Source organism: Henckelia pumila, chromosome 1 (assembly GCF_033568475.1).
Source record: "Henckelia pumila isolate YLH828 chromosome 1, ASM3356847v2, whole genome shotgun sequence".
NCBI classification, from domain to species: Eukaryota; Viridiplantae; Streptophyta; class Magnoliopsida; order Lamiales; family Gesneriaceae; genus Henckelia; species Henckelia pumila.
In genome coordinates this window covers 89,676,257-89,687,251 of record NC_133120.1, presented here as the reverse complement: position 1 = coordinate 89,687,251, position 10,995 = coordinate 89,676,257, and the positions used below count along the sequence as shown (strand labels likewise).

The following is a 10,995-nucleotide window of genomic DNA, read 5'->3' as shown; positions in this document are numbered from 1 at the left end:
TGATCACATAATTATTCAAAATTCAAATTCAAAACTCTTAAAATAAGTGAATATTTTCAAGACTAGACGCATAAAATTAAAAACGCAGACATACATTTAATGAAGAAAAAAACAATAACAAAATAAATAAATACATTATCCTGTCAAAAGCGGATAAAATCTATAGAATATAAGCGTTCCACATTCTTTAAGGTGATACAAGCCATGAGGTATTCTTCAATATGCTGGCCACTTGGCCACTAGTGTATCTAAAAAAATATACATCATCATGCAAGATTAACTGAATCATACAGGAGAATAATTTTCAAACGCGCACATACCACACGAACGAATCCGTCCAAATGTTACAAGCCTTTCAACATATCCATTCCAGCTTTCAAGCCAAAAAAACAAATCTTTCAATTTCCAAGCCCTTTCTGTTCAAAATGTTATATGAACAATTCAGTCCTCACTCCAATACTTTGAAGTCCTTAATTCATTTCACAAATACGAGGAGGAAAAAGGGCATGACGATTCCTTACTCGAAGCATACTTACTATGCATCAAACATAATAGATCAGTGGTCTGTACTCTTTTACAAATCCTTGAAATTGATCAAGAGCTGATCCATCTGAGGCTGGTGCCGCCTTACCTAATCGATCAAGAAACAGTGATTTGAATAAAATCATTAATCATTGCTGCCAGTAGAATGTGCTTGCTAGTGTTGTAGCCTGACATATTGCTATGCAATATGAAGTATTAAAAAGTTCAATGGGGGAAGGGGGATCAAGATCAAGATGATAGCAGAAAACTAAACTAGTTGGCTTACTTTTACACCAGCCATAGATAGAAGCTTGTGAGATGCAACATAGGCAACGTCTGGATTATCCAGTCTCTTCTCCACATAGTAGATAACTTCTGAAACACCTGACTGAATACAAAACTATCCATTACCAAAACCATCAAGCAAAGGTGCTTGGAAAAGATATAATCAAAGCAGTGGAAACTGGAGGGAAAAAATAACAATCTGAAAGAAATTGCTGATAACTACAATGGCGAGTACTAACTTTCAACATCTTTCAAATACGATGCACCCGTTTTAAGCTCTATGCAAAAGTACACCTTGATACATGGGTTTCATAAGAATTGTTTTCATGACTGACAATAGCAGTGGATAACAAAATATTTTAGTTTGGGAAAACACATCCAAAAATAAAGTTATGTTTGCTAATTGATCTGCAGATCACCACAACTAAGATCACCCATCTTATAGGATCAATTGTCACGAGTGCATTATCATCGGGACAAAAACACAATAAGAGAGTGGTGGGTGCAATAATTGCAACCCCCCCGCAAGGAGCAACAATACCATAAACTATAACTTTTGGTAAACGACGAACACTTGAACTTATAGAGCTCAGCTTAAAAAAAGGTTCAATTGGGTAAAAACCCTCTCAATATTAAGCACAAAATGACAATCACTCGTGGAGCTAATGTGAGACATAAACATGAGAAAATGGATCATAAAGATGCAAGAACCCAAAAATCATTTAATAGAACATTGGGCTTGTGCTTACAAACTCCAAAGACGTAGTAGTGCTCACCTGAATAATTATCTTTGCACACTCGTTGCAAGGAAACATCGTGACATAAAGCCTCTGTAGTGGTAAATGACATAAAATATTGTCAGAAATGTCAAAGAAAGAAATTAATGCTGGCGAAAGTAAGATAAGATTAGAACTAACTTGCCCTTCAGCAGATGCATGATTTGTATTTAGAATAGCATTGACTTCAGCATGACATACATAACTGCACGAGGCCACAAACAACGATCAATTGAAACTTTGGGTTTAAGGAAATGACAGAGGAAGAAAACAACATCAAGATTTCAGAGAAAAACACTCCCAAACATTATTTGAGGCAATAAGCTGATTTTTTGAATGTTGTAATGTGGTACTTACGGATACTTTGTTTCGAGGGGATCCCCATTCTTGGATTTCTATTAGAACAGGGAAAAAGTAAGATAGGCACAAACAAGCATATAAATTGGATATATAAAGATAAAGAAAACTACCAACCTTAGCCCATGGAAGCTTTTCGTCTGAACAACCACGAGGGAATCCATTATAACCAATGCCTACACTCAACCAACCATCAAGATTAGCTGAGATAGCTCTAATTTTTTTCTTTTTACTGACTACAGGATTTGCTCAAATAAGATGTTGGATCCACAGTAATCTTAACATGATGTTGTGCTTGCAAAACAATTTCATTCCCCTAAGAAATCTTACCAAGAATTATTCCCTTTTCACTCACCAAGCAAGCACCAACCTGTAGTACAGCGGAAAAGTAAACCAAAAGAGGGTAAACAAAAAAAAAAAAAAAGAATCTGATAAAATCAAAAGTTAATCTAAAAGAAAATATAAACATGATAGACCTGTCTATTTGGATCCTTGGACCTCTCAGCTGATAAAAATGCAATTGCCATAAAATAGTCGTCCCATGACAAATACCTACCAAAATTAAGGGCTAAATAGATTATAGCAAGAAAAAAAAAAAGGCATTGTCCACACGTATTTGCACCTTGTGCCTCACAGCTTGTACTTTGATTAAATCTCGACCAAAAATTCCCTCCTTTCCTATATCTAACTTACCACCAACAAATAATAGTAATAGAGGACGTGATTACGGACCAGTAGCATACCCTTTTCGTTTCGCGGGATCAAATGGGCTCTGAGGCGAAGATTTCCTCTTGCCGTCGCCGTTCTCCGAGCTGTGGTTCTTGGAGGTCCTGGAATTGAAGTAGACGGCGACGGCAAAGGCGGACGCCGCCGCAGCAAGTACCGTGACTGCGGAAGCCACCATTATTTCTTTCGAATTCATAATTTTATCAGACAAAGGTAGGAAGGGTGTGAATTGCAAAAATGGAAGCTGAAGTAAAGGTGGCGGGAAAGAGGAGGGAAAGTTTACTCAAGTTATTGGGCTCCGAATGTGCAACAAAATTTCAGCCCAAGTCCAATTTAACTCCCAAATTTTATTTTATTTAAATAAAATGAAATTCTTATTTAAATTTAAATATTAAAAAAATGACGTTTTAGATATCTATCGCCCCTACATGTCTTACTGCAGTCAAGTCGTTATCTCTCGTATGAATTGACGCAACCTCGTACTCCTTCAGCAAACATGGCTGATCCTACTTCTTCTGACACGTAAGTTTTTCTTCTTCTCATTCTGCAAAAATCCATGTTAGTGTTTTCTTTTTTACTTGCTCGATCATAATTTCTGTTGGCTGATTTTGATATGTTCAAAGGTATTTTTTTTTTTTAATTTGTTCTTCCTGTTGGTGTGCTATGGTGATATGGGATCACGTGTTTTCCTTCTGCTTTTCATGCTGGTGTTTGGGGATGTCAAGGTTGAATTTTTCACCATGGGACATGTTTTTCGGGGAATTTGAGGTTCTTGTTCTTCCGGGGGCAGCGAGAGAGGCTAGTCTGTCTGGATATAAACACAAATTTGTAAATGATGTTGAACAATATCTTGTAAGGTGTAAGATATTTAGAGTTGGGCCATATTGTTTGTATTAATTCAGTGTGTTTTGGGGATAATCTACATTTTTTTTCTTTAAAATGGAAAGCTAAATTTGAATTGAAAAATCCAGCAAAGGTAACAAAAAAGACTATTCTACTGCAATATTGGAACGGAAAAAGTCTCCTAATCGCCTTCTTGTAGACGAGGCCATTAACGATGACAACTCTGTGGTCTCAATGCATCCGGGCAGAATGGAAATGCTTCAACTCTTTCGAGGAGACACGATATTAATAAGGGTGACCATAGTTTTTTCATTTTACCTTTATATATATGCTTAGCCTTAATTTCTTGTATCTGGAGTTACGTTCTTTAAGATGTATGTGTGGTACAGGGGAAGAAACGGAAGGACACTGTTTGCGTTGTTCTTGCAGACGAGCAATGCGAAGAGACAAAAATAAGAATGAACAAAGTGGTCCGAGCAAACTTGAGGGTACGCCTTATGGATATGGTGTCTGTACACCAATGTCCAGATGTGAAGTATGGAACCCGTGTTCATATCCTTCCAATGGACGACTCGGTCGAAGGTCTCACAGGAAACTTGTTTGATGCCTACTTAAAACGTAAGGATATCATCATGTTCTCTTCCCTTATTCAAGTGTGGATGTTATGGTCGATCGTATTTGGGTGGACTTGAATTTTACTAAAACTTTATTCAATTCTGTAATGTGCCAATAATATAATAGTGTAGCTAGTGTGAAAGTAATCAAAATCTGTTGCAAAGCGGGCTAAATATGTTTTGAATTTATTGAATATATGATGATTGACTAGTGATCAAATTGTGCCAAATGAATAAATAGTAGGCTTGCATTAGTAGAATTAATAGAGTTTGAATGAGTGTTGCTTAAATTGAATAGAATTAGGAATTTTCTTAAATTGGGTATGCCAAACAAGCTGAGCTATGTGATTGAACATTTCTCTTCCCAATTATTGCTTAGCCTACTTCATGGATGCATATCGTCCCTTGAGGAAAGGCGACCTCTTTCAGGTCAGAGGCGGCATGCGAAGCGTTGAATTCAAGGTGGTCGAGGTAGATCCTGGTGAGTACTGTGTTGTTGCACCTGATACAGCAATCTTCTGCGAGGGTGAACCGATCAAGCGAGAAGACGAGGAAAGATTGAATGAAGTTGGTTATGATGATGTTGGTGGTGTGAGAAAGCAAATGGCTCAAATCCGCGAGCTAGTCGAGCTTCCTTTGAGACATCCACAGCTCTTCAAGGCAATTGGCGTGAATCCACCTAAAGGTATTTTACTCTATGGACCTCCTGGATCAGGAAAAACTTTAATTGCAAGAGCAGTAGCGAATGAGACGGGCGCATTTTTCTTCTTGATCAATGGTCCTGAAATAATGTCGAAATTGGCCGGAGAAAGTGAGAGTAACTTAAGGAAAGCATTTGAGGAAGCAGAGAAGAATGCACCTTCCATCATCTTTATCGACGAGCTAGATTCTATTGCTCCAAAGAGGGAGAAAACACACGGTGAAGTAGAAAGGCGTATCGTATCTCAGCTCCTTACATTGATGGATGGCCTCAAGACTCGGTCTCATGTCATTGTCATGGGAGCTACAAATAGACAAAATAGCATCGATCCTGCTTTGAGGAGATTTGGGAGGTTCGATCGGGAAATTGACATTGGTGTGCCGGATGAAGTTGGGAGGTTGGAAGTCCTCCGAATTCACACGAAAAATATGAAACTTGCTGATGATGTTAGTTAAATTTACTTATTAACTTACTTGTATACTTTTTATACTTGCATTGAGATCTGATATATGTCCACTTGGTTGAAACATACAGGTTGATCTTGAAAGAGTGGCGAAAGATACCCACGGTTATGTCGGTGCTGATCTTGCTGCCCTTTGCACCGAAGCTGCTCTTCAGTGCATCCGAGAGAAAATGGACGTAATTGATTTGGAGGATGAGTCAATTGATGCAGAAGTTTTGAATTCCATGGCTGTGAGCAATGAACACTTTATAACAGCATTGGGTGCCTCTAATCCATCAGCATTGCGTGAAACAGTACGTCAATTCGTCAAAAAATCCAGCTGTTCGATCTGCAATTAATTAGTTTATAATCATCATCGTATGCTTATCTGTCATTGTTATACTTTACTTTAAAACTGAGAAACCCAATATTATGTTCTTGTTCGGTAGGTTGTCGAGGTTCCTAATGTATCGTGGGAAGATATCGGTGGGTTGGATAATGTCAAACGAGAGCTCCAAGAGGTATCATCGTGTCAATTGTCAATCTTTAAACTTTTTATTGCCAAATATGTTGGTTTGTAGCCGTTTATGCTTCAAGATTCATCTTTATTTTCCTGCCTACTATGTTTTGCATTGTTAAAATGTGTCTAGTTGATGCATCATCATCTGTTACTGGAAATTTTATAAAAAAATTTCTACTTTTGAACAGACTGTCCAGTATCCTGTGGAACATCCCGAAAAATTCGAGAAATTTGGCATGTCACCCTCTAAAGGGGTTCTGTTCTATGGACCTCCCGGTTGCGGCAAAACTCTGCTGGCAAAAGCCATCGCTAACGAATGCCAGGCCAATTTCATAAGCGTGAAAGGACCCGAGTTGCTGACCATGTGGTTCGGAGAAAGTGAGGCCAATGTTCGAGAGATATTCGACAAGGCTAGACAATCTGCTCCATGTGTGCTTTTCTTCGACGAACTTGACTCCATCGCTACTCAGGTACCCCGGCTTGATCTGTTTTTTTCTTCACACGCATCGTGTTATATATGTCCCAACTTATAATCAACATGCTGCTCCTTCCTTGATCAACTTCAGCGTGGAAATTCGATAGGAGACGCCGGCGGTGCTGCGGACAGAGTTCTGAACCAATTGCTGACGGAAATGGATGGAATGACCGCGAAAAAGACGGTTTTTATCATAGGGGCGACGAATAGGCCGGATATCATCGACCCGGCATTGCTCAGGCCGGGACGTCTGGACCAGTTGATCTACATCCCGCTTCCGGACGAAAATTCGCGTCTCCAAATCTTCAAGGCATGCTTGCGGAAGTCCCCTGTGTCTAGGGACATCGATTTATGGGCTCTGGCTAGACACACACACGGGTTCAGTGGTGCAGATATTACGGAAATATGTCAACGTGCTTGCAAGTATGCTATTCGAGAAAATATTGAGAAGGTATACTAATAGTCTAATACTATATTATGTATATTTCTTGGCTCATAAATTTTTTGCCGATCCAGGATATTATATATTTGTTGTTCATGGTGTGGTTTTGCCGATCCAGGATATAGAGAGGGAAAGGAAGAAGAAGGAAAACCCGGAAGCGATGGAAGAAGACGATGCAGCTGATGTTTCTGAGATAAGAGCGGCGCACTTTGAAGAGTCGATGAAGTATGCACGCAGGAGTGTAAGTGATGCAGACATCAGAAAGTATCAGCTCTTCGCTCAGACACTGCAGCAGTCTCGTGGGTTCGGGTCTGAGTTCCGGTTCCCGGACCGTGCTGGCGTTTCGGACCCTTTTACGTCGGCCACCGCCGGTGAGGACGAGGATTTGTACAACTGAGCTTGGGTTTTTTCTCTTTCTGCTGACAAAGCTTGTAACTCTTATTATGTTCCTCTTCATTTTCAAATGATAGTGTGTTGTTAACCTCTCCATGGGTCCATGAAACAATGGGTTTATGACTCGTGGAAAGGTCCTCTTCGGGTCAACCATTTTAAAGATAGTGTTTTGTTGATGTTGTCCTTATTTGCTCTAGTTTTCTGTTTTGAAGTGTCCCATAAATCAGTTAAGAAATACTAATATAATAAAAAAATAAAATAATTTCGAAATTTATTTTGGTGAAAATATAGCTAGTGTTTATTTTTAATGTCAAAATAGATAGGAATTGTTTATAACCTTTATTCCAAATCCAAAACTCAACACCTTTATCAATTTTAAAGGGAATATTGTTAAGAAATTGGACAGTATTTCGGAATATTTATTTAAAATCTGAGTTCCATTTTTAAATACAGTTAACGTAGTGAGCAATTAATTTCTTTAAAGCTTATTATTGATATGATTATTTTAATCAATGAAATGAATATTAATTAGTAAATTATATTACCTTCGGTTCGGTGCGAAAATGATAAATTAGTCTATATATGATTTTTATCCAAACGTTTATCATTATGTTATTTATATATATATTGAATTATCATCTATCTATCTATATATATATATATATATATATATATATATCATTTATCATTTATCATCTCATATTATGGACCAAACGATGTCTATATCATCAATTATTAGATACAATTTACATAAATTAATTTATAAATAAGGAACATTAATTTAATTGGTACAGCATAAAGTAGATCCGATCAAATAGAGCTTCTGTGTGTACGAGCTAGATATCAGGTGGTGAAAATGGTGGAATTAAGACATTATTATAACTTGGCAGAGGGTTTGCACGTTGTGAGTGTGTAAAGAACGTGGGATAGCCTTGTTATATATGCTTTCCAACTCTCCTCATATGGAACTCCACGAGACAATTTATCCTACCAAAAGGATACAAATTAAAAGTGTTTTTGTGTGCGTGCGCGAGTGTACGTCCAACCAAAAGGATACAAGCGTACCCTATGATCTGTATGTGCTTGTGCATTTAATTATAAGGTATAATGTGGAGATTAATATTAGATTTTTTGATGCAGATATTGTGAATATATCAAGGGCAACTTGTAGATAACTCCCTAAATCAAACATAAGTTTCAATTTACTCCATATATTTGTCTTTTCGAAAATGCCCTTGTCTTTATTTTAATCATTATTATTTTTTGAATTATCAAATGTGGAATCGGTTTCAAAATCTGATTCACTTGATTCATCAATATAATAAATATTTTCATCGTCGGATGAAAATTCAATTGTTTCTACTGGATAGAATCCAATAGTATATATTTCTTCAAGAAGTTTAACTTTATTTTTATTTTCGTTTTGTTTTGGACTTTCATTCGCATAATGTCCTTCTTCGTTGCACAACCAACATGCGCAATTCTTTTCTTTACCCTTTGAGAAAGGTGGTTTTTTGTTATCAAATTTTTTATAAAATTTTCTTTTATAAGGTTTTCTGAAGAAATTCTTTTTAAATTTCTTTTTCTTATAAGGAATGAATTTTCTATTAAAAGGTTTAATAGATTTATTAGTTTTGGTTTGTTTATATCTTTTTAGATGTTTGTGTGACTTGTTTGTTTTACAGCCATACTCTTTTACTGTGAATTCCATTTTATCACAACAAAGGTTATTGTTTTGTTTGTAGGATTTAGAGATTCTTTTATTTAGTTTTACTTCATGACATTTCTTTGTTATTATGTCTTTGATGAATTTAATAGCTCCTCCTAAAATTTTAACATAAGGACTAGTTAAAAATTCATCTTTACTGTTTATTGGTATATTAGGTATCTTATTAAAGATACTTAATTTATAATGTTTCTTTTTATCAGCATCTATTAACTGATAATAGTTTGTTTCATAATCACAAATAAATTCTTCTAAGTAACATAAATTGCATAATTTAATATTATCTAGAATAAAAATTGCTTTATTTTGTTCTATGTTCTTAGCTACCAGATTAGCATCATTATTAGATACTCCTAAAATTTTTTGATAATGGGCATCAACGAATAGCTCAAAATATCGATGTCCTGTCATTCCTTGTGGTAGATTAGTAATTACTAGGTTTTCAGCCCAAGTTCTTACTGCTCCTACCAATGTCATTTTTATCATCTCATGAGTTAAAACTTGAATATTCTCACTTTTATCTAATAATGGTGTTAATTGAATTTGTACTGATAGTTCATTTGCCCAATGATCTATCTTTGATTTTCTTTCTTTTAGCTGTTGAACAACCTAAATCTAAAATATTTTAATTTTAGTTTTTTTGAGAAGTTGATATGATTGGTAATGGATTTGCGTCATGTCTTGTCCTTTAATTGTTGGAAAAATGGAGACAAAAAAGAATTGGTGAGAAATTAGTTTATTTATAGATTTGGTGTGTGCAGTTATACAGTGTTTTGGAAAAATCGAGGAAAAAGTTCTTGAGAAAAGGTTTAGGCAGACAGATATTCACAATAGCAACTCCTGAAATAAAAATTTGTAGAAGATCATAAACAAATAACATCTAAAGCTTCCAAAACGTTCGTAGCCAGCTCAGCTTCATGTTTATTTTTTAAATATCTTCAGGCACTGAAATCATTTTTGTTGCTGTGAAATCATAGTAGGTGTATCCTTAATATTAAGTTCATGAAGTGTTGCTGAATCTTGTGATTTTTTCTCCTTGTTTCTCGGTAATCAATATTAACATTACTGTTGGCATCGAGGAATGTTTTTCTTTTTCGTTTGTCTTCTTTTTTTTTTTTTTTTTTCCCCCTAAGATAAGATAGTAACACATGCTGGATAGTTCACACTTGTAATTATCTTCCATATTTCTATACATAATAATAACATGGAATTTCTTATATATTAAAAAAAGGTAATACATGCTGGATATGCCTGAAAGGTCTCAGCATCTATTTACATTTGTGCAGGTTGATTATCAGTTTGACTCCCAAAATGGCACTTGGAATTCATTCACTACAAGAAAAAAAGGCTATAGTGACATTGAGAAATGTCATTATATTCCACTTTTAGTGACATTAAAGTTTTAGTGACATCTCCAAAAGATGTCCTCTATTCTAATGTCGTCTTAGCCTTGCTGACATTATGTAATGTCATTATATGATATTAATGTCAACTTCATAGGTGTCCTAAAAAAAATAATATAATGACAATTTGACATGTCAGGATAATTCATCTTTTAATGATACTTATATTTGTCTTGTTATATTGGTAATAATGACATGTTTATGTCTCCTTTAAAATCATTTATAAAGACACTTACAAGTGTCAGGAAAACCCATCTTTTAATGACACTTATATTTGTCTTGTTATAATGGTAATAATGACAAGTTTATATGCCCTTTAAAATCATTTATAAAGACACTTACAAGTGCCACGAAAACCCATATTTTAATGACACTTATAATTGTCTTGTTATAATGGTAATAATGACAAGTTTATGTGCCCTTTAAAATCATTTATAAAGACACTTACAAGTGCCATGTATTTCATTTATAATGACAATAAAAAATGTCATTAAAGATAGTTTATAAGGTCAATTAAAAATGTTTCGTTATGTAATTTATAGTGACACGTATAAATGTCATTTATACTTATCTATATAGACATTAAACTTTGTCATAAATAGGTATTTATAATGACTTTTAATTTAAAATGTCATCATATGAGTTCTATTATTATATTTTTATATACATGATTTTATACGTTATTGTGACACAAAGAATTGTCATATTATAATACCGTCCAATTCCAAGATTTTTATTATATAATTCACGCATTTAACAAATGAACATAAA

The 10,995-nt window shown here is 35.2% G+C and overlaps 2 protein-coding genes across 8 annotated transcripts; one reads left to right on the top strand and one right to left on the bottom strand.

The window, feature by feature from the left end:
* Positions 1–148: 148 nt before the first annotated feature.
* On the bottom strand, positions 149–2,944 carry LOC140879126 (uncharacterized). 6 transcript variants are annotated; one of them, XR_012149375.1, is made up of 10 exons: positions 2,684–2,944; positions 2,417–2,492; positions 2,271–2,310; positions 2,058–2,116; positions 1,941–1,978; positions 1,725–1,788; positions 1,584–1,637; positions 809–910; positions 522–631; positions 149–416 (listed from the first exon to the last, which is right to left on the bottom strand). XR_012149375.1 is itself a non-coding variant. In XM_073282870.1 (10 exons), the coding sequence occupies exons 1-9, from the start codon at positions 2,860–2,862 to the stop codon at positions 575–577; spliced, it is 669 nt and encodes a 222-aa protein (XP_073138971.1). In that variant the 5' UTR covers positions 2,863–2,944; the 3' UTR covers positions 149–416; positions 537–574. The 6 variants fall into 6 exon arrangements, 3 of the variants coding, with proteins under 3 accessions (XP_073138971.1, XP_073138912.1, XP_073139014.1); XM_073282870.1 differs by having other exon boundaries at positions 537–631; XR_012149393.1 differs by having other exon boundaries at positions 392–416; positions 537–631; positions 809–906.
* Positions 2,945–3,084: 140 nt separating this feature from the next.
* LOC140878751 (cell division cycle protein 48 homolog) lies at positions 3,085–7,302 on the top strand. Of its 2 annotated transcripts, none has more exons than XM_073282434.1 (9): positions 3,085–3,188; positions 3,638–3,803; positions 3,899–4,127; positions 4,503–5,269; positions 5,358–5,579; positions 5,715–5,786; positions 5,974–6,255; positions 6,352–6,711; positions 6,821–7,302. In XM_073282434.1, the coding sequence occupies exons 1-9, from the start codon at positions 3,163–3,165 to the stop codon at positions 7,097–7,099; spliced, it is 2,403 nt and encodes an 800-aa protein (XP_073138535.1). In that variant the 5' UTR covers positions 3,085–3,162; the 3' UTR covers positions 7,100–7,302. The 2 variants fall into 2 exon arrangements, with proteins under 2 accessions (XP_073138535.1, XP_073138490.1); XM_073282389.1 differs by lacking the exon at positions 3,085–3,188 and adding an exon at positions 3,349–3,523.
* Positions 7,303–10,995: the final 3,693 nt, after the last annotated feature.

What these genes read in the sequence shown, in the direction of transcription:
- LOC140879126 (XM_073282870.1), bottom strand. Translation starts at nt 2,862, where the DNA reads ATGAATTCGAAAGAAATAATGGTGGCTTCCGCAGTCACGGTACTTGCT. An exon ending in GATCCCGCGAAACGAAAAGG is followed by an intron (nt 2,493 to 2,683) that starts GTATGCTACTGG and finishes TAATTTTGGTAG; the next exon opens with GTATTTGTCATGGGACGACT. An exon ending in TATCTATGGCTGGTGTAAAA is followed by an intron (nt 632 to 808) that starts GTAAGCCAACTA and finishes TTGATCGATTAG; the next exon opens with GTAAGGCGGCACCAGCCTCA.
- LOC140878751 (XM_073282389.1), top strand. Translation starts at nt 3,384, where the DNA reads ATGTCAAGGTTGAATTTTTCACCATGGGACATGTTTTTCGGGGAATTT. An exon ending in ATATGAAACTTGCTGATGAT is followed by an intron (nt 5,270 to 5,357) that starts GTTAGTTAAATT and finishes TGAAACATACAG; the next exon opens with GTTGATCTTGAAAGAGTGGC. An exon ending in TCAAACGAGAGCTCCAAGAG is followed by an intron (nt 5,787 to 5,973) that starts GTATCATCGTGT and finishes ACTTTTGAACAG; the next exon opens with ACTGTCCAGTATCCTGTGGA.